Source organism: Dendropsophus ebraccatus, chromosome 4, assembly GCF_027789765.1.
Source record: "Dendropsophus ebraccatus isolate aDenEbr1 chromosome 4, aDenEbr1.pat, whole genome shotgun sequence".
Taxonomy (NCBI): Eukaryota; Metazoa; Chordata; class Amphibia; order Anura; family Hylidae; genus Dendropsophus; species Dendropsophus ebraccatus.
Window position 1 is genome coordinate 42,140,588 of NC_091457.1, and position 21,577 is coordinate 42,162,164.

General features: G+C 45.4%; 1 protein-coding gene across 3 annotated transcripts; it reads left to right on the forward strand.

Annotated features, from left to right (window-relative positions):
• Positions 1 to 45: 45 nt before the first annotated feature.
• Positions 46 to 11,222, forward strand: IFITM10 (interferon induced transmembrane protein 10). 3 transcript variants are annotated; one of them, XM_069968333.1, is made up of 5 exons: positions 46 to 180; positions 2,273 to 2,380; positions 4,896 to 4,987; positions 6,081 to 6,428; positions 9,680 to 11,222. In XM_069968333.1, the coding sequence occupies exons 4-5, from the start codon at positions 6,168 to 6,170 to the stop codon at positions 9,827 to 9,829; spliced, it is 411 nt and encodes a 136-aa protein (XP_069824434.1). In that variant the 5' UTR covers positions 46 to 180; positions 2,273 to 2,380; positions 4,896 to 4,987; positions 6,081 to 6,167; the 3' UTR covers positions 9,830 to 11,222. The 3 variants fall into 3 exon arrangements, with proteins under 3 accessions (XP_069824434.1, XP_069824436.1, XP_069824435.1); XM_069968335.1 differs by lacking the exon at positions 4,896 to 4,987; XM_069968334.1 differs by lacking the exon at positions 46 to 180 and having other exon boundaries at positions 1,676 to 2,380.
• The last annotated feature ends 10,355 nt before the right edge of the window (positions 11,223 to 21,577 follow it).

A 21,577-nucleotide genomic window follows, 5' to 3' on the forward strand; every position in this document is an offset into this window, starting at 1 on the left:
AATCTTAGGCTGTGTTTGCTCTGCAGCAGACTGTTACATGGGGAAAGAGGACCCTGCCTATGAGGACTTAAATTCTATAAGACTGCCGAAATCTCCACAACTTCTCAAGATTACAGGGTGCCCCAGAGTTGAAGTACCTCATTAACATGTTGAGAGGCAGAGCTGCACAGTGGACAGAAGGTGAGTCGGGCGTATAGCGGAACTCTATAGAGCTCGACCTTTCTTTATTTATTCCCCTCCCCCTTACACAGAGAACCTAACGGGTCTCTCAGCCTGTCAAGTCAAGCAATCGCACAGAGCGCGCTGACAGGCAGCCCAGTTGACTAGTTGCTGCTCCTCTCATAAAACACCCTTTTTCCTGCTCTAAAGTTGCTGCTGCTGCAGACATTGCTGGTATGCTCCGCAGGCTTCACAGTAGCTCTTTAGTGTACAGCTGGGAACCACATCAGCGCAATCATGCCCATTGGTTCCCTTGAATTATTTTAGTAGGGGACATGGGGTGTAATTATTTTATGGAGACTAGTGTGTAGCCTATGGTCGAGGTCAATAGGGGCGCCAGCTTGGAAAAACTTTTACACAATGATATCTGTAACTTACAGGTGATGTCTTTATTTGAAGTTCTTCCTCTTCCTTCCATCTGATCTAGACAACCATGACTTCTTCCATCTATATCTCTGCAAGGTTTGAAGCCTAGACATCTTCAGCTGCTCACTTTTGCAGCAGATCTTGATCCTTTAAACTAAGGAAAGTTTCTCTTAGTGTTATATGCTAAACTCTGAATACTGCCAAACACCTTACCTCCTAAATATAATACTGCCACAAACTGAGTGAATTTACAATACAGAATTGCTTTGCTAGCTTGACAGTCTGCTTAGCAGCCTGCTGCCTTTGAACTCTGTGCTACTCTGGGTGCCTTAAAAAGCTGGATCCAGTCCTGGGAAACTGGGAGAAGTTTCCTACGATTGGATCCAGCTTTTCTAGGCACCCAGAGCTCAAAGGCAGCAGGCTGATAAGCAGTCTGTGAACCTAACAAAGCAATACGCTTCGTTTGTACTGTAAATTCGCTCATCTATATTCATACACGTTATTCCCCCCCCCCCCCCCTTCTTAAATTTATTGTGGTTTACAATGTGTCCTCTCAACTATTTACAATGCACTTTGCCCTCTTTAGTGAAATATAATGCACTGGTCCCGCCCTTAAAGAGGAAGTACCATCAGGTACTTCCTCTTTAATCTGACCCACAAATACAACAGTGCCATTACAGGGAAGCTGGTGCCGCGGTCTGTTTTTTTGAACGGTTTTTATGCACTATACCGGGGCGGAAGCACAGGAGGTGGGCCGGCCCGTCCCCAGTGGGCGTAATCCCCCGGATCTCTATGACGCGGCTCCATTGATTATAATGGAGCCGTGTCATAGAGGGGAGGGAATTCCCTCCCACTGGGGGCAAGCCGGTACCCAAGCACGTGAACGAAGCCGTGGTTCAAAAAACAGACCATGGCACCGGCTTCCCTTGACTGCGCCGTGGGCCTGATGGTGCATCCTCTTTAATGAGTGTAATGCACTGTCCCCCTCCCCCCTAGTATGATATAATTCACTGTGCTTCCCATTACGAGGTATCATGCACTGTTGCCTTCTTAATGATATACTGTGCCCAAGCACGTGAACGAAGCCGTGGTTCAAAAAACAGACCATGGCACCGGCTTCCCCGTGACTAAGCCGTTCTATCCGTGGGCCTGATGGTGCATCCTCTTTAATGAGTGTAATGCACTGTCCCCCTCCCCCCTAGTATGATATAATTCACTGTGCTTCCCATTACGAGGTATCATGCACTGTTGCCTTCTTAATGATATATTGTGCCCCTTTAAAAAGGTATAATGCACTGTGCACCTCCCCTAATGAGAGAGACAGCTTTTTGCCCCCAATGAGATATAATTCACTGTGCCCCCATGTAATAGAATACAGTGTACCTCGCTTCTGAGGTATAATGAACTGTGTGCCCCACAATATAATACACTACCCATACACATCAGATGGCCGGTGGGTTGCAGAAACACATTCTAAATATGTATGGGGGCTTAAAACATGACTGTAAGATCAGACTACATGCAGGGTTTATTTGTAGTCTGTAACCATAGAGACCAAGATGTATGCACCATTGTAGTAGAATATGATATAATGCAATTTACTTCTATTGATTGCTTTTATTTTTCTACATTAGTATTATTGAAAAGACAATGCTTGTAAAAAATGCTCATTGGCTTTCACTTTAAGGTAAACCATGGCCTTCCCTCATCTAAAGTGGGATTTGCAGATCACAGCAGGAGGATGTAAACCTGTAATTAAAGAAGAAATGACTCATCTTCCGCCTTTTAGTATCTGGTAATTCTATTCTTCGGTAATTGAATTCTTTGCCGTGAATGTGCGCGCTCTAAAACCATCATCACCCAGCAGCCCGTCACAAGGATGAGGGCATTATAGTAAACGTATAGTGTTATTCTTGGTTTGGGGAGAAGCCAATCTCCATTGTATTAATAGAAGCCGAATTCTCCTACGGTGCCCCCTGATTAACAGTGAGCCGGGCACAGCAGGCATTGGTGACAGTTTATGCTGCAAAACTAATTGCGGTAGTAACATTAGATGGAAATTGGACATCCTGTCGACTGCAATCTACCATAGTCATAAACTGTGCAGCAGTGGAATGGTTTTACGTCTTTTGGCAGGCAGCCATTGATGCTCCAGGTGCTGTGGTAATCCTGTTGGGACTTGTAGTTCTCCAGCAGCTGCAGAGCACAGAGCCTGACTCCTTGGCACTATAGAGCATATGTACACTGCACCGAAGCATCTTGAGCATTGTGTAATATAAGGCGGCCATATTTCAGCTATAGATCACACTGTAGCAGAGCAATTATAGCGCTGGCAGCCGGGGCATATTTCATTTCTGATTACATTGAAGAAGACTATTTCCACCAGGTTGCACAGCAATGAATTAACACTCACTGCATTGCAGGCTCTCCAGTGTTTAATGGAGTTTATTCCAGGATTTCATTAGGGCGTAGCGAAGCTGGGAGAACATTACATTTGTCCAGCAATGTCGGACTCATTGTCACCATGGATCAGGCTAGGAGGTTACACTGCAGCATAGGGATATCATTTCATGGAGCATTTTACCTTGTCAATAAAACAACAGCCTGATGCTACGTGTTTCTGAACGGAAAATGAATTCTCATTGATTGACGGGTTGTAGTAGTGAAATGCGTGGCTAAGCCAGAGGAGAGGCACATAGTGACCTGGTACTGCTAAGTGATGGATACAGTGTGTAATTGTAGATGAGGTAATAGTCTGGAGGAAAGGACAAACCTCCTCCTCCTGTGGAACACTACAATGGAGGACTGCAGCCTATTCATGTCTCCATGCTGAGGATAATAATAATGGTGGCAAGTTTTTTCAATGTATAATAATTGGGGATTATTTACGTAAGAGTTAAAGGGGTTATCCAGGATTTAAAAAGTCACAGCTATTTTTTTTTCTTGCAAAAACAGCACTATCCCCTGTCCTCAGGTTGTGTGTGGTATTACAATTCAGCGCCATTCACTTAAACTGAGCTGCAAAAAAACACCCAAACTGATGACAAGAGTGGTGCTGTTTCTGGAAGAAAGCAACCAGGTTTTTTTTTTTTTTTTTAAGAGAATGTACCATCCTTTCCTTATTCACATACCCTATGTCATGTTTCTTAATGTGAGTGAAAGCAGGAGGGAGCCTGGCAGATAAACTAACTTACACAAGACATAAAAGTTATGATGGACATCTTCTCCACTTAATGGCTGGCGGAGACAGTGAGAGATGGGCAATATTTATTACGAGGCATGTGCTGACACCGTTCTATCACAGCCATCTTTAACTTTTGAGCTCTTCTATGGGATCAGACCAGACAGGCTAGTCACCATCCCCTGTGAACATCAATAAGCTATTGGCGCCCATGACCCTGTGACAGGTTCACCCATTGACCTTTATTAGTCTAGTTTTTTAGTTGGGTCCAGTGTGGAGAAAAATGACTATTGATGGGACAGGATGGTCTCTTTTCCTTCCGACTGTCACTTTGTTCCAAGATGTGGAGCAAACTGGGCAAATCTTCCGCAGGTTTCTCATGAATCTTCAGTAGGAACTTGTCGGACATAGGGAAATTGGATTTTGAGCTTCAGCAAGTGATTGCATTCTGCACGTCAGACCTATGTAAGGAACAAATACATCCCTCCAGGAGATTGTGAGTGATGGGTGGTTTTTGGCAAGTGACGCCTATTTGCTCAGTTGTCACTTCCTTGGTGTCCAGCGGTGACATGATTGGTGTCTGCTGCTGCTGGCTCCCCTCAGCTTTCTCTGCGGCTATGCACGCTTGGACAAGGAGCAGGCTTGTGGGAATTATCATTGCTGCCTATGTGCAAGTGACTCAGTGTACAGGAGCCAGACATTGCAGTATTGTCAAGGAGACCCTGTGATTCTTGCACAGGCAGCAGTAATGTATACCTGCTGTCTGTTCATCCATGCGTGGCATCACAGAGAAGCTATTAGATAGTCTAAATGTTGTAAGCGGCTGACTGGACGGAACGGTTCCCTAAGGTAGATATTTAGAGGTCAACTTACTTTATAATCTGGTAACCCCCCCCCCCCCCCCCCCGCCTCTTATTCAAACTATTCATGCTTCTTAAAAGGCCAGTATACTGTTTTATTGTGTTTACACAGATCATGTGTGACTATATGGACACCCCCGTCCTATCTCCTCCCTTACTGCTCCTCCTTCCTTTCTTTCGCTCACTCCAGCATCCTTGGACACCCCCTTTTTCCTCCTCCCTCCTCTCTCTAGTCTATCTGACTGATACAGACTGTCTCTTGTTTTAAGACATGCAGCTGTTCCTATCTGCACTCTCTCCCTGGGGGTACCCACTTGTCACAGATAGGCGGTCAGAGTGGTCCTAACAAGAGCCCTGTGAGGTAAGTAAGGCACCTGCTTCTAACACCAGAGCATCTCTGTGTAAGATGATACCAAAGGGCAAATACAGTGGGATGTTCTGCAGGGGTCGTAGCGATGCTCAGTACAGAAATGCAGGCTGATGTCCTTGTCATTGCTGCAGTGTTTTGCAATAATAATAATAATTCAGTAGCCAGTGCATTGAGTCATTTCTTGTAGATCAGCCCGGAGCCTGAAGACAGGGACTCTCTTGTTTACCATGGTGTCATCGCACACTTTGGACACAGTCCAATACTTTCAATTAAATGTAAGCGCTGGTAACTAAGTATATAATGCGTCTTGTATACTCTGATTGGTTTTTGCTGTGTCCGATGGAAATGTCATGGGAGATGGCGTGGAAGTCTGTTGAATGCAGCGGGATCCTTAGTGCCTAGGAATCTAGTGATAGATACGGATCAATGATCTCAATTCTGTTGGGAGCGGTGCAATAGGCTGCAGGTTATTGACAAGTTAAGATTTCTTCTGCAGTGCCCAAAGCAAAACAAAGAATAGATGTTTGCTGCAAGATCATACTGCAGAACAGGAAGATGGGGGTATGGCGGATAGGGGGAGATGAGGAATGGAAAGGAGGGTGAAGTAATAGTTATGGCAAGAGAGAAACAAACAGGTCCGTTTTTCACTTTTCAATGTAAGACGTGGACCTGCCAGTTGCTTTGACTACTCTTCTAGTGGTGATATGCTTGTAAGACAGTGACATGAATTTCTATTATAAGAGTATTAGTCATGCGTGAACCTCTATGAGGTCACTCCCTCCCTCTGTCATCCAAAGCTCTTTCTTACCTTCTCCTTGACCTTGCACGTGTTACAGAACCAAATTAGTCTTCTACTCCTTTCTCCTTTGCCTCTTGTCTTTGGGAAAGTGTTATATGTAATGGAACTAGATGCTATATACATAGGATTGAATAGGAAGTTCGCAGTGAGAATGGATTGCCCTATAGGGCGTTAAGATCATCTGGGATGTATTACAGAATGGTCTATCTCGTATGCATTTATGGAGACCTTCTCTTTTATATGTAACAATGTAGCATTCTGTAACCTTCTCTCTTTTGTCTCCAGCCACTTTTGCTCCTTGTGGGCAGGCTTAGGCTCTGGGCCTCCTCTGTAGAACTAGAGCTCATATTGCTTGGCTTTTTTCTGTGAGACATGGAAAATAAGGCATATAAAGTTGAAGGTACGTGGCACCTACCACAATGCAAACACACTCTGGAGCGTGAGAAAAAGAAGACCAAGCCTCCGCCAGGGACAGTGTCTGTAGCCACTGGTAAGAGTGGGCCTGCCGTAACCGTCATAGAGATTTCTCCTGAGACAACCGAGGTCAATGACTATTATTTGTGGTCCATCTTCAACTTTGTCTACCTGAACTTCTGCTGCCTGGGCTTCATCGCATTAGCCTACTCCCTGAAGGTGAGTCTTAAAGTATTATCATGTAAGGGGGGTAGGTAGAGGTGTGGTCATGGAAACTAGCCAACAGAAAAGTCACCGGCCACCACACACTAATTATAGTGATGCTTGGGGCTTTCCATGTTAGCCAACAGCCAAGTAGCCTAGGTTTATATTACTGAAAACCAATATGGACAAATTATGCCATCAATTTGTGATTGTGAGGGTCCAACCTCTGGAACCTCAACCCTTTGTTCAGATCCTGATTTGGTGCTGTGAACTATTTAAACCTTGTCCTAATACAGCCAATGGCCAAGAGGGATGCTGTGCACACACAAAAAACAGTAAAGGGCCTGCATGGTCAGTGGGAATCCCAGAGGTCACATTGAAGGGAAACTATCAGCAGGTTAGATTAAACTAACCTGCTGATAGTTCCCTATTGCACACAGGAGGCTGAGGATGAAGATTAGCCCCTTACCTTCATCCTCAGCACTGTTTTTGTGCAGTTTGTAGTTTAATTCAGTGCCTAGTAAGGCTGTTTGGAGCACTGGGGGAGGAGCTACCACCCCCAAAGGCCAGCCCCTTCTAATTATTATCAGTGGAGGGGGCCAGTTTGGTGCTCTGGGGGTGGTATTGCTACAAACTGCATGGAAACAGCACTAAGGATGAAGGTAAGAGGCTTACCTTTCCTGCTTAGCACCCCAGGGTTAGTTTTGTCTGGTTTCGCTTTAATGTACATTCTAAAGTAAATGATTAGTACAATGTTAATAATATATCACTGTCAATAATGGCTATAAAATAATAGCAGATATAGCACCAACAGATTGATAGCAGGGTACAAGTAGAATAGTGCCACCTATCTCCTTCCCTGTAGTAAGAACACAACTGCTATTACTGAAACACATGGCACGGACTGGCAGTTGCAGGGCAAACACAGTTGCCACAACATGTAGTCAAGTGTGCTTTGCTCTGCCCAAACCTCTCCAATGTCTTAAAAAAGTAACGGAAAAGACCTTTTCATTCTTATTTCCACTAGGTACACACAGTGGTTAACTGTGCACTAGACTAAAAAGGATTGGAGTAAGAGGACATAGACCAGGTTGGAGGAGTAAGCTCAGTGAGCCCATTTTATGTGATTCACACCTATTGAAGCCCATGCCAACTAGAGATTGGAAGTACATGGCTACCGTAAGCACTGGAGGACCATGGAAGTTGACTTATTTCTATGGGCAGTGGGTTGGTGGCCTTGTGGTCATAGCTTTTTATTGGGCACTGGTATGTGATTAAAATTATATTATGTACTATTTGGAACAATTGAAGAGTATCATTTCCATTACTAGCTCTAAGCAATCAGGCTACGGTAATACGGTTGCTTCGATGGTTTGAGTAGATTTGGTTTTGGTGGTGCAGCCAGGATAATATGGATTGGAAAACATGTAAAAATTGTTGTGGTATGTGCATTTATTTTGACATGACTATGATTTTTGAAAAGTAGGTATTGTTTCCATTTAAAGCAGGTTTATGGTGTCCTATAGCATATGGGGTAGCATAAACCAGTGACAGAGAAGCTGAACAGAATTATGGATCACTTACATTGTTTTGTGCAGCTGATCCAGAGATCTCCTCCTGAATAACATGGACAATAATGTGCATAAGCCCAGTTGTCCTCATTATTCTTGAGAAGCAGAAAACTCCGCCCACCAGCTGCTGATTGGCAGTTATCTTTCCATGCTGTCATCTGTCAATCAACAGCTGGAGGGCGGGGGCAGGGGTGCAGCAAGAACCCTATTCTCCTGCATATTAGGAGAACGGCTTAACAGAATGATGTTAGTATAATACACTGATCTGTTCAGCATTTCTGTCACAAATCTATGCTGCCCTCATTTAAGGCAGAATAAACCTTGTGACAGATTCCCTTTAAATCTCACAACTTGATGAAAGTATATGTCTATATTGGTAATACAATAAACAATAAAAAGACTAAGAAAAAAATTGATATGGACAACACATGGCTTTGAAACATGGATGTAACTATAGAGGTGCAGAGATAGCTATCACACCTGGCTAAACACAAAGGGAATGTTATGAGCCCCCTACCATATAGTTAAGCTATATGTTACTATCAGGGTAAAATCAAATATTAAAGTGTCACTGTACACAGTGGGAGCTGCATGAAAGCAGATATTCAGAGGTCAGAGAGGTCAGTGCTGACTTCAGAGGAGATAGCCCAGTGATGTAGCTGTAAATTAACTCTTTGTTGTCCTGTTTTGGTGCCTCATCTCCCCCACCCCTCCCCTCTCCATAGAAAACCATGAAGACAGGGGGGGAGAGCTTCAAACTGCTTTTTCATAATAAAAATGATTTTTTTCGGCTAATAAATCCAATTACAAAGTTTATTAAAATTGCCCGTACTATTGATTTCTGCAAAAAAAAAAAAAATTAAACGACAGTGACACTTTAAGGCTACGTTCACATACCCATGAATAGACACTGTACGCCAATGTAAGCACTGAAGGGGCTCTTTCGATCTGTTTATCGCTGGGCATCTGATTACATATTGACATACTATGCTAATGATAATGTGATTCCTAAAAATTTCCTTTAAAGGGAATCTGTCAGCATCTGGGCTGGTCCCGAGGTGCTGACAGTGCAGTGAAGGTGCATGTCCGTTAATGTATGCAGGACCTTTCTTGCAGCATTCGGTCCAGTAGTTTTTTTTTTATTCTTGTCTGTAACTTGTAGTGGGGAGAAGTTTGTGCCGCACTTAGGCACACCTCACCACCGCTTCCTCCTCCCTCTTTGCTGCCCGGCATGGCCTCCTGCCTTCTGATGACGTTGCTGGCAAAGGCCGCGTGCCGACTTGCCAGTATGCGCAAGCGCCCTGTACATCTCGCGCATGCACAGTAGCGCAGATGAGCGGCACAACTGTGGGAATGCCCTCATCTGCGTTACGGCGCATGCGCCAGATGTACAGGGCGCTTGCGCATACTGGCAAGTCAGCGCGCGGTCCTTCCCAGCAATGTCATCAGGAGGCCGGACAGCAAAGAGGGAAGAGGAAGTGCGGCACAAACTTCTCCCCACTACAAGTTACAGACAAGAATTTAAAAAAAAACTACTGGACCGAATGCTACAAGAAAGGTAACACATACATTAACGGACATGCACCTTCATTGCACTGTCAGCACCTTGGGACCAGCCCAGGTGCTGACAGATTCCCTTTAAATTTCCACACCCACAGCTTAATATGATTGTGATATTTTTTGTTCCCTTTATAGGTCAGAGACAAAAAACTCTTGAACGACCTTACTGGAGCGGTGGAAGATGCAAAAACAGCGCGACTGTTCAATATAACAAGCTCAGCACTTGCCACTCTCACCATCATCATTGTGCTGTTATACCTGCGTTCCCCACCCGCTCACTATTAGGAGCACAGTTAAATGTATACAGACTGTGAGTGATGGAATAGCTCTTCATCTTATACTGAGACAGTGAGTTCTGTGCGGTATGATTCGATGTAGCAGTGAGACACAATTTTCTGTTTCCCCTCTAAAATGTCAACCACATCTTTCTCCGGACCACACTGTGATGTCATCACGCCTTGCCGTAAGGCAGCCTCCAATTGGCTGATGGCAGCTATTATGCAAAACATCATCAGCGGGAGAGATTAACACCTCGGCACCGCAAGAAGTGAAGATTGGGCCGTCCCCTGCGCCCTTTCCTACTGTGCCTCATCAAAACTGACCAAGCCTGTGAATTTAGAGTGTCATCTCTATGGGCAAGTGATCGCATCCTATCAAATAAAGGACTAATGTTTTCTTAAAGACTGTGTCAGTGTTGGGGGGCAGGGATATGTTTGTAGGACATGTACATCTGTCCTTAGATCATAGTTCATTCAATGCTCTTGACAAGTTTAGGCAGTTGGTCAATACTTTAAATGGGTTTTTTGTTATTTTGTTTGCAATCTAGGTAAAAAGAAAAAAATTAAAAATCTGTACTTACCCGCTGCTGCTGTTCTGCCCACCACCTCTTTTCTCCTCTTGGTAAACAGGAAATTCCCATTCAACCAATCACTGGCTGCAGCAGTTACCCACCTTTTTTAGTCATTGGCTGACTGGGCATTTCCTTGTGTCAAGGCAGGGACCACAGGATAAGTAGGCACCGGAGATCAAAACAGCAGCAGCAAGGGAACAGCCAAATTTTTTTTAAAAAACCTAAGCCTAAACCTTTAAAAAAAATAAATAAATAACGAACAAACAAAACACTGAACAACCCTTTTAAAATTCCTATGTGAATAGGTATAGTAGAAGAATTATTTAGCCTACTATGCGTTTAGTCAGTCCAGCGTGGTCTATGTGTGTAGTCAGTCTAGCAGGTAGATCGCTGCCCACACCCAAGTCTGTTTGGTGATATAATCAAGGGCTTTTGTGTATATATAGTTTAATAGGCCATTTCTACTTCCCTCACTGACAGGCTTCGAGAATCTGGTGAAATTTCTTTAATCTGGCAAACCTGATGGGCCAGAATGGGTTTCCAACACAATAATCAGCTATAACCTACGACTGTCAGATATATCCATAATGTCAACTATATCCAGAATGTCAAATAGTCCAGCGCCTATCTTCCCATGGGAGCTAGATTAAAGAAAATGATCTGTATACGGTTAATGGTATAGAAGACGGAAAGTGCTAGAATTAGTAAGGAAGGACAATAATACTATTATTTTAGACCAAGCTAGCTTGTTGAGTTACTATGTACATAATTTTGTAAATCTCAGAAAAAGTAAAAAGAATAAAATACATGAAATATGTCTCTTTCACATACATCTGCCTCTTTCAGTATTAATCAGAATAGCTGTATGGTTAACATTGACAAATGTTGATAAAATATTCTTTTTTTTTTGCGCACTTGGTATTAAACTCAATATAGGGTTTCTCAAACCATATTGCTTGTATATTGCCACCTGTCATCGACTCTCACTGAGTCACAGGAAAAATAGAAGAGGAGCCTGCTACGCATATAGCATATAATGCAGAAGAGGCCTTGGTTCTATCATTCTTATGATGGACAGTTGCCAGCAGTCCCAATCTCATCATTATGCCAAAGTATTCTATTTTTAATGCTGAATATATTATCTTGCACTTATAGAGGGTGTGTAGAAAGCACAGCTCCTGAGCAGTAAGAACCAGACCAGAGGGGAGTGCAATGTAGTGTAATGGGCACAGTTCTTAAAGGTGTTATCCAGCGCTACAAAAACAGGGCTACTTTTACCCCTCTCTTGTCTCCAGTTCAGGTGTGGTTTGCAATTAAGCTCCATTTACTTCAATGGAACGGAGTTTGAAACCCCACCCAATGTGGAGACAAGAGAGGGGTAAAAAGTGACCATGTTTTTGTAGCGCTGAATAACCCCTTTAAACAGTTCACAGTTCCTACACAAGTGAAGCAATAACAAGTAGTCCAGGTGGTGGAGAGTTCACCCATGCAATTCAGTAGGTGTCCTGAGTTAGTACCTGATGTGACAGAAATTAAGCTGGTTGGCTACTGGTGGTAGATAATGTCTAAACCCAACCAAAGGTCCACTATAGTTTCAGAGTTTAAGAGGTCCTTGACAATCTGTACCCCTTCCCCTTTCACTCTCACTATTAAGCCTCTGCACAGTTCACAGAGCACATGCAGAATAGTTTCCCATAAAAGTCCATAAGTTCATTTGAAATCTATTGGATTCTACGTTCATGGAGCTGCTGTAAAGCAAATCTCAAAATACTTTGAACAGGTCAGGTAAGATGGCTGCCCCATAAGCTTGTAGAGAAGACAGAATTAAAAAAAATTACCATCAGAAAGCTGGTACTAGAAAGTTATACGGATTTGTAAATTCTGTTAAAAAATCTCAAGTGGTCCAGTACTTATCGGCTGCTGTGTGTCCTGTAGAAAGTGGTGTATTTTTTCCAGTCTTACACAGTTCTCTCTGCTGCCACCTCCGTCCGTAACAGTAACTGTCCAGGGCAGGAGAGATTTTCTGTGGGGATTTGCTGCTGCTCTGGGTAGTTCCTGTTGCGGACTGAGGTGGCAGCAGAGAGCACTGTGTCAGACTGGAAAAAAAAATGTATGTTTCTGCAGAACATACAACAGCTGATGAGTACTGGAAGATCGGAGATTTTCAACTGAAGTAATTTACAAATCTGTATAACTTTCTAGTACCAGTTGATTTGAAAAGAAAATATGTTTTTGTTTCTTTTTTGCTGGAGCTTCCTTTTAGTTTTACATATATATTTATGATGTTTTCTCTCTAAAGTCATATTTTCACCCCATTTCCATATAAGGAGTTCTCAGCACCATTAAGCTTAAACTTACATTCTGTACATTTCTTATCTTACTGTATAAAGGATTATACATGTTATCATTGGTGGACAGTGCTATCTGGGTTACACAGCCTTTGTGCTCCATTTCCCTACCTATATCAGCGCCATAGGCCCTGCCCCCTCAGTGGCGTTAATGCTGCCTAGGCCCTGCCCACTCTGTGATGTCATCGGAGCTGAAGCTAGAATGTACCGCTATTAACCCCCAGTATTGCAGATGTTGGCTTAATTTTTCAAACCCCATATTTTTCCATAAATATATGTGTGTGTATATGTATATATATTTATTTATTTATTTTTATTTTATTTTTTTGGGAGTGGGAGAGGGCCATTTAATCTATTAAAAGTTTAACTTTATTCTGAGTCTTCAAATATGTATTTGTTTTATATTGAGCTACTAAAAAATATTTTTTTTAATTTTATTTAAGGGGATGTTTTTTATATTACATTTTTATTAAACCTAACTATACTTTTTTGACTTGATGCAGTAATAATTTGATACTTTAAAATACATAATATTTCAAAGGAATTTTGCTGTCCGTGTTACTGTGCCAAGAAAAACTATTAGGCAATGCCTATGGCTCAGGCAAATAGGTAGATGCCATGCCTATACCCCCCCCAGCTGCCATAGTCACACATCAGTACCCGGTGATTGTATTGGGGGGAATAGTTGAGCTGACAGAGGTGGCTACTGATTATGGCCTCTAAAGGGTTAAAGGACTAACTTAGTTAACATTTTCATGGATCTATATTTTTCATGTTTTCTCTCCTGACAAAACAGAATTGTCTCCAGACATGACAGTAAGTTTGTGAGTTGAGTAGAAGCTTCCAGTAGATGGCAGTGCAGAGCAGGCCCCTGATTTGCTTGCATGGTAGCACTCTCCCATATTTCACAGTAACAGCCATCTGGTTCTATAAATACTTGTCAGTCTTAGTATTGCTGACTTAGTTCTTGAGCTCTGCACATGTCTAATGAAGACAATTTAGGCCCATTGACTGATTTTTTTCTTTCTGAGTAATGACACATCAACACCGCTGCTGATATCATGGGGATCTACTAATCTAACCACCCTTCGTGGTGGCCTGTAATGAACTGACATGGACATCATACTATATCACATCCCCATGTGCTAGAGGTCCTGACAGTAGATGTCTTATATCTTATACATCTACTGACACTTCTCAGCAGTATACGTGCTAATGTGTCTGCTTCATCCAGGCCTAGAGAGTACCAACAACCTCCTGCAGACAAATACTACACAGACTACTATCTAATTTAAAGGGGTTATCCAGCGCTACAAAAACATGGCCACTTTCCCCCTACTGTTGTCTCCAGTTTGGGTGGAAATTGAAATAAATGGAGCTTAATTGCAAACTGCATCTGAACTGGAGACAACAGTAGGGGGAAGAGTGGCCTTGTTTTTGTAGCGCTGGACAACCCCTTTAAAGGGGTTGTCCAGGCTTAGAAAACATCACTGCTTTCATATAGAAGCATCACCTCCTCTGTCCTCTTAGTTTGGGTGTGGGTATTGCACCTTAGTTCCATTGAAGTGAATGGAGCTGAATTGTAATACCACACACATCCTGAGGACAGGGGTGAAGGTGTTTTTGCAAGAAAGTAACTGTGCTTTTTCTACTCTCTTAATGTGGTGTCTTCAGAACTTCTGACAACTCTGATATTTTGTGCCACCACAATGAATGAGCTTGCCTGCCCTCAGATATCAACCACATACAAGGGCAGCCATGCTTATCTGCCATGATCAGGCCAAAACCGAATAGATTGAGTCATTCCACTGATGACTATGCAGCCATTACCATCTGGTGGCTTATTTTCTTTGAATGGGATTGGGCAGATGAGGCCCCAATACATATTAGGAAAACTTGGATGAACCCTCTGTTTTAGGTGCTAACCATCTACTTTATGGAAATTCTCCTGCCCCCCCAAGCTATTAAAGGTGTAAGAACATCTTTAAAATCTAATGCATGATCCTACTAACCAAGTGAAGTGGCCTTCATACACATTAGATGTAGGCTCTTCCAACAGTTAGTATAATGTGTGCAGCCAGAATCCTGGCAAAATTGTTTACCAATGAATATCTAACATCTATGGATGATTACCTTTGGTCTAAATAGTACAAATAATTTCTTGTAGGTCTTGGGTAAAAAAGTACCTGAGGCTAGACCCAATAATGGTATTCCCCTTCACAGCACAATGCAAAATACACCTACACCATACCTCCCAACTGTCCCGGATCCAGCAGGACAGTCCCGGTTTTGGAGTGTTGTCCCGCTGTCTCGGAACGGCCCCCATGTGTTCCACTGTCCCCCACCCCGGCCCCGGCGTTCGCACCGGCAGCTGCACGGCGGCCCTTACACTGTGAGCGCTCCTAATGAGCGCTCACAGCGACACCTACTGGCCGGGCGTACGCCACTCCCGACGCTGAGGAGGCCAAGGAGGTGAGCACAGGCTTTTGGTGCAGGATTCCTCTTCCAGCCCCGCGGCGCCCGCACTCCTCTCCTGCCTGGCACAGATGATGTGAGAAGAGTGCAGGCGCCATGGAGCTGGAAAAGGAAGCCCATAGTTGCCAACAGGTATTACCCGGTAAGCCCCGCCCCCACCGCAGTAAGTCCCGCCCCCCTGCGCCCACCGCGGGGCTAACTAACCAGCAGAGTACACCGGGCCAGAGGAGGAGAGACGCCATGGACAACAGGAAATATGGTAAGTATAATGGGTCAGTCTCTTACCATATTTCTAGTTGTCCATGGTGTCTCTCCTCCTCTGGCCCGGTGTACTCTGCTGGTTAGTTAGCGATGCGGTGGGCTTGGGGGGCGGGGCTTACCGGGTCATACTGTTTGCAACTATGGAAGCCTGCACCAGAAGCTCCACGAGATTGGGTACTAAGGGGGTACTAAGGGGCATACTAAGGGGGTACTAAGGGGTTACTAAGGGGCATACTAAGGGGGTACTAAGGGGCATACTAAGGGGGGTACTAAGGAGGTACTAAGGGGCATAAAGGGGGTACTAAGGGGCATACTAAGAAGGTACTAAGGGGCATACTAAGGGGGTACTAAGGGGCATACTAAGGGGGCACTAAGGAGGTACTAAGGGGCATACTAAGGGGGGTACTAAGGGACATACTAAGGGGGTACTAAGGGGCAGGGGCGTAGCTAAAGGCTGATGGGCCCTGGTGCAAAATTTTAGCTTGGGGCCCCCCCATCTCCCCTTGATCAGGCAAAGTCCTATCTAACGTTATATCCAATTACTCTAATGTGCCACCATGTTCTAATGCCCTGTCACTGCCTCCACCTCATGTACTGCACTACTGCCCCCTATAATTAATGGACTGTACCGTGTCATTGTCTAATCATTGTTTTCCAATCTGTGACTCTCCAGCTGAAAAACTGCAACTCTCATCATGAACTGCCAGTTGGAAACGATGGGGGTTGTAGTGCTGCAACCTGAAGAGCCACATGCTGCAAAACTACAACTCCCATTATAAACTGTCAGCAGGGCACAATGAAGTTTGAACTTCTGCAACCTGGAGAAGTCACCTGATATCACCTGCAGTCCTATGTAACACCACAGATAACAGTGATATCTCTCTGAGTACAGATAATGTAGTAGTCATCTGCAGTCCTATGTAACACCACAGATAACACAGTGATATCTCTGAGTACAGCTCATGTAGTAGATGTCCCCTGCAGTCCTATTTAACACCACAGATAACACAGTGATATCTCTGAGTACAGATAATGTAGTAGTCACCTGCAGTCCTATGTAACACCACAGATAACACAGTGATATCTCTGAGTACAGATAATGTAGTAGTCACCTGCAGTCCTATGTAACAGCACAGATAACACAGTGATATCTCTGAGTACAGATCATGTAGTAGATGTCCCCTGCAGTCCTATGTAACACCACAGATAACACAGTGATATCTCTGAGTACAGATAATGTAGATGCAGCACAAGCTGGAGCTCAACGCAGTAAAGATACGGCCATAGGACACAGCTTGGGCCGCCAAGGCAGATGTCTGGAGGAGGGGGCGCTGGTACTTGCTGTCATCTGATTAGGTAAGAGGCCCAATCAGATGACAGCATGTGCCAGCGGGCGCAGCGGGACAGATTAGCGCAGTGCTTCCCAACCTTTTCCACCTCGGGGCACCCCTACTAAATGATGTTCTACAAAATAAGAAAACCGTCATACAGTGACTCACTGGTGATGTCTTCTTTGATCTGAGGCATCACTTTCCCTTTTCCTCTTCATCCGGCCCAGTCCTCCATGATGAGTCCTTCCAGATACGTTTCATCCCCTTAGAACCTGCGAGACAAACAATTTAGGCTCCGCACATTTCTAGCAACTTCCTTCCCTTCCTCCCTCCTGTAGGCTCCCATAGTAACTGCGCTGTTTGGTGTAATGTGCAGTAAAGTGAGTAGGAATGTGGGATGCCCCCTGTATGTAGGATTCTCTGCTGTGCCCCCATGAGCTAATAATGCCCCCAGAGGTGCCCCCATACAATAATAATGCCCCCAGAGGTGCCCCCATGAGCTAATAATGCCCCCAGAGGTGCCCCCATACAATAATAATGCCCCCAGAGGTGCCCTCATGAGCTAATTATGCCCCCAGAGGTGCCCCCATGAACAAATAATGGCCCCAGAGGTGCCCTCGTGAGCTAATAATGCCTCCAGAGGTGCCCTCATGAGCTAATAATGCCCCCAGAGGTGCCCCCATGGACTAATAATGCCCCCAGAGGTGCCCCCATGAACTAATAATGCCCCCAGAGGTGCCCCCATGAGCTAATAATGCCCCCAGAGGTGCCCCCATGAGCTAATAATGCCCCCAGAGGTGGCTCCCATGAGCTAAAATTGCCCCCAGAGGTGCCCCCATGAACTAATAATGCCCCCAGAGGTGCCCCATGAACTAATAATGCCTCCAGAGGTGCCCCCATGAACTAATAATGCCCCCAGAGTTGCCCCCTATGAACTAATAACGCCCCCAGAGGTGCCCCCATGAGCTAATAGTGCCCCCAGAGGTGCCCCCATGAGCTAATAGTGCCCCCAGAGGTGCCCCCATGAACTAATAATGCCCCCAGAGGTGCCCCCATATACTAATAATGCCCCCAGAGGTGCTTCCATGAGCTAATAATGCCCCCAGAGTTGCCCCCATCAACTAATAATGCCCCCAGAGGTGCCCCCATGAGCTAATAATGCCCCCAGAGGTGGCCCCCATGAGCTAATAATGCCCCCAGAGGTGGCCCCCATGAACTAATAACGCCCACAGAGTTGCCCCCTATGAACTAATAATGCCCCCAGAGGTGCCCCCATGAACTAATAATGCCCCCAGAGGTGCCCCCATACAATAATAATGCCCCTAGAGGTGCCCCCATATACTAATAATGCCCCCAGAGGTGCCCCCATACAATAATGATGCCCCCAGAGGTGCCCCCATGAGCTAATAGTGCCCCCAGAGGTGCCCCCAAGAACTAATAATGCCCCCAGAGGTGCCCCCATACAATAATAATGCCCCCAGAGGTGCCCCCATATACTAATAATGCCCCCAGAGGTACCCCCATACAATAATAATGCCCCCAGAGGTGCCCCCCATACAATAATAATGCCCCCAGAGGTGCCCCCAAGAACTAATAATGCCCCCAGAGGTGCCCCCATACAATAATAATGCCCCCAGAGGTGCCCCCAAGAACTAATAATGCCCTCAGAGGTGCCCCCATATACTAATAATGCCCCCAGAGGTGCCCCTAAAAAAACAAACATCTTACTCACCTAATCCGCGCTGTGCAGGCAGCAGCTCTCCTCCTCCTCTTCGGGCTCCATCTTGCGAGCCGCAGGGTCGGGACTTCCGGCAGACGTGATGACGTCACATCCTCACGCCTGCCGGAGAGGTCACGGCCCGGCCTCCCATAGGCTGCTGGTATGAAGTGCCGGCAGCCTATGGGAGAGAATACAGGAGGAGGACGCTGACAGGTCCTTCTCCTGTATTCTGATCGCTTTAATGTTCCGCCCGCTCAATGTGCGGGCGGAACATCAAAGCGATCTGTGCATCCCGAGAAGCTGCGCGGCCGCAGCTTCTCGGGATGCTTAAAGTGACACTGTCACAAGTGGCAAGGGGGGGCCGTGCGGGCCCGCCTAGCGTAGGGGCCCGGTTGCCATGGCGACCCCGGCGACCCCTATAGCTACGCCACTGCTAAGGGGCATACTAAGGGGGGTACTAAGGGGCATACTAAGGGGGTACTAAGGGACATACAAAGGGGGGTACTAAGGGGCATAAAGGGGGTACTAAGGGGCATACTAAGGGGGTACTAAGGGGCATACTAAGAAATTACTAAGGGGCATACTAAGGGGGTACTAAGGGGCATACTAAGAAGGTACTAAGGGGCATACTAAGGGGCATACTAAGAAAGTACTAAGGGGCATACTAAGGGGGTACTAAGGGGCATACTAAGACGGTACTAAGGGGCATACTAAGGGGCATACTAAGAAAGTACTAAGGGGCATACTAAGGGGGTGCTAAAGGGCATATTAAGGGGCATACTAAGGGGGTACTAAAGGGCATACTAAGGGGCATACTAAGGGGGTACTAAAGGGCATACTAAGGGTACTAAAGGGCATACTAAGGTAAAAAGGGGGGTACTAAAGGGCATACTGAGGGTGTACTAAGAGGCATTTTAAGAGGGTACTAAGGGCGTACTAAGGGGCATACTAAAGGGATACTAAGAGGCATACAACATAGGGGCATACTAGATACTATGTGGGGGCTAAAAAGGAGGGGTTATATTATGTGGGGGCTACAAAGGGGGCTATACTATGTGCTTTTTGGGGGCTGCTGCACAGGAATGGGGCCTATACTATATAGGGGCTGCTACAGGGAGGGCTATACTCTATGGGGACTGCTGCACAGGGGGAGGGGAAAGATTGCAAGAAATACAAAATTGAAGCAGAGAAGACGTCCCCTGTGAGTCACTGAATACCTGCAATATAATAACCTATAAGCAGGGGCGTAGCTAGGATTCACGGGGCCCCATAGCAAAAACATTTTAGGGGCCCCCCTCCACTACGCACAAAACAAAGCACTGCGTGTATATATATATATATATATATATATATATATATATATATATATACATATATACACTCACCGGCCACTTTATTAGGTACACCTTTCCAACTGCACGTCACCACTTAATTTCTAATCAGCCAATCACATGGCAGCAACTCAGTGCATTTAGGCATGTAGACATGGTCAAGACAATCTCCTGCAGTTCAAACCGAGCATCAGTATGGGGAAGAAAGGTGATTTGAGTGCCTTTGAACGTGGCATGGTTGTTGGTGCCAGAAGTGCTGGTCTGAGTATTTCAGAAACTGCTGATCTACTGGGATTTTCACGCACAACCATCTCTAGGGTTTACAGAGAATGGTCCGAAAAAGAAAAAACATCCAGTGAGCGGCAGTTCTGTGGGCGGAAATGCCTTGTTGATGCCAGAGGTCAGAGGAGAATGGGCAGACTGGTTCGAGCTGATAGAAAGGCAACAGTGACTCAAATAGCCAACTGTTACAACCAAGGTAGGCAGAAGAGCATCTCTGAACGCACAGTACGTCCAACTTTGAGGCAGATGGGCTACAGCAGCAGAAGACCACACTGGGTGCCACTCATTTCAGCTAAGAACAGGAAACTGAGGCTACAATTTGCACAAGCTCATCAAAATTGGACAGTAGAAGATTGGAAAAACGTTGCCTGGTCTGATGAGTCTCGATTTCTGCTGCGACATTCGGATGGTAGGGTCAGAATTTGGTGCAGATAACACAAAAAAAAACCAACTCTCACCTGCCGTCCGTTCTTCCGTTGAGCCTTTCTCCTTCTGCAGCCTCCGGCTGATGTGCGGCTGACAGTGGTGTCCCGTCCTATCCTTGGCAGCGCGTGCATCAGAGAGCTCCCCGTGTGCCGGAAGTCACAGTCGGGGAGCTCTCTTGATGCACACGCTGCCGGGGATAGGACGGGACACCCCCGGCAGCCGCGCATCAGCCGTGGCTCTGCAGTGGCGGATTATAATGTGGGCGGCGTGGTGTGGGCCCCCCCGGAGCCTCGGGCCCCAGGCGGCCGCCCAAACTGCCCATATTATAATCCGCCACTGTGTACAGCCTCATCTACTGCTATATGGTCACTGCTGAGGTAGAGTACTGCTCTGTGTATAGTGGATGTTATGGAGTAATGGTATAAGGGGGGTATAAGTCACTATGTGGTGAAGATCTGGTGATAAAATTTGTTTCTTATGTAATGGTAACAGGTGATGCGGTTATGAGGGGCGTGGCTACCGGGGGGCGTGGCACATTGCCGTGACTGTCCCTCTTTCCTCTGCTGAAAAGTTGGGAGATATGCCTACACTGTACACAGATGACAATCAGAATTACAGGTCATGTGAGTGCATTGATGTCAGGTATTTTGCCATGTGGAAGAATTATGTCAGTATTTCAGGTCTAACCACTTCTTTTCCTAGCTAGCAGAGTCTAGTGGAAGTGGCAGTGTTTAGGACCCTAGGTAACCAACCAACACAGTAATAACTGGTAGACCCCCTACTCCATCTATACAGTACATGTACATACAGGGCAACCTACTCCATCTATACAGTACATGTATATACAGGACCCCCTACTCCATTTATACAGTACATGTATATACAGGACCCCCTACTCCATCTACACAGTACATGTATATACAGGGCCCCCTACTCCATCTATACAGGACATGTATATACAGGGCCCTCTACTCCATCTATACAGTACATGTATATACAGGACCCCCTA

What these genes read in the sequence shown, in the direction of transcription:
- IFITM10 (XM_069968333.1), top strand. Translation starts at nt 6,168, where the DNA reads ATGGAAAATAAGGCATATAAAGTTGAAGGTACGTGGCACCTACCACAA. An exon ending in CATTAGCCTACTCCCTGAAG is followed by an intron (nt 6,429 to 9,679) that starts GTGAGTCTTAAA and finishes TTCCCTTTATAG; the next exon opens with GTCAGAGACAAAAAACTCTT.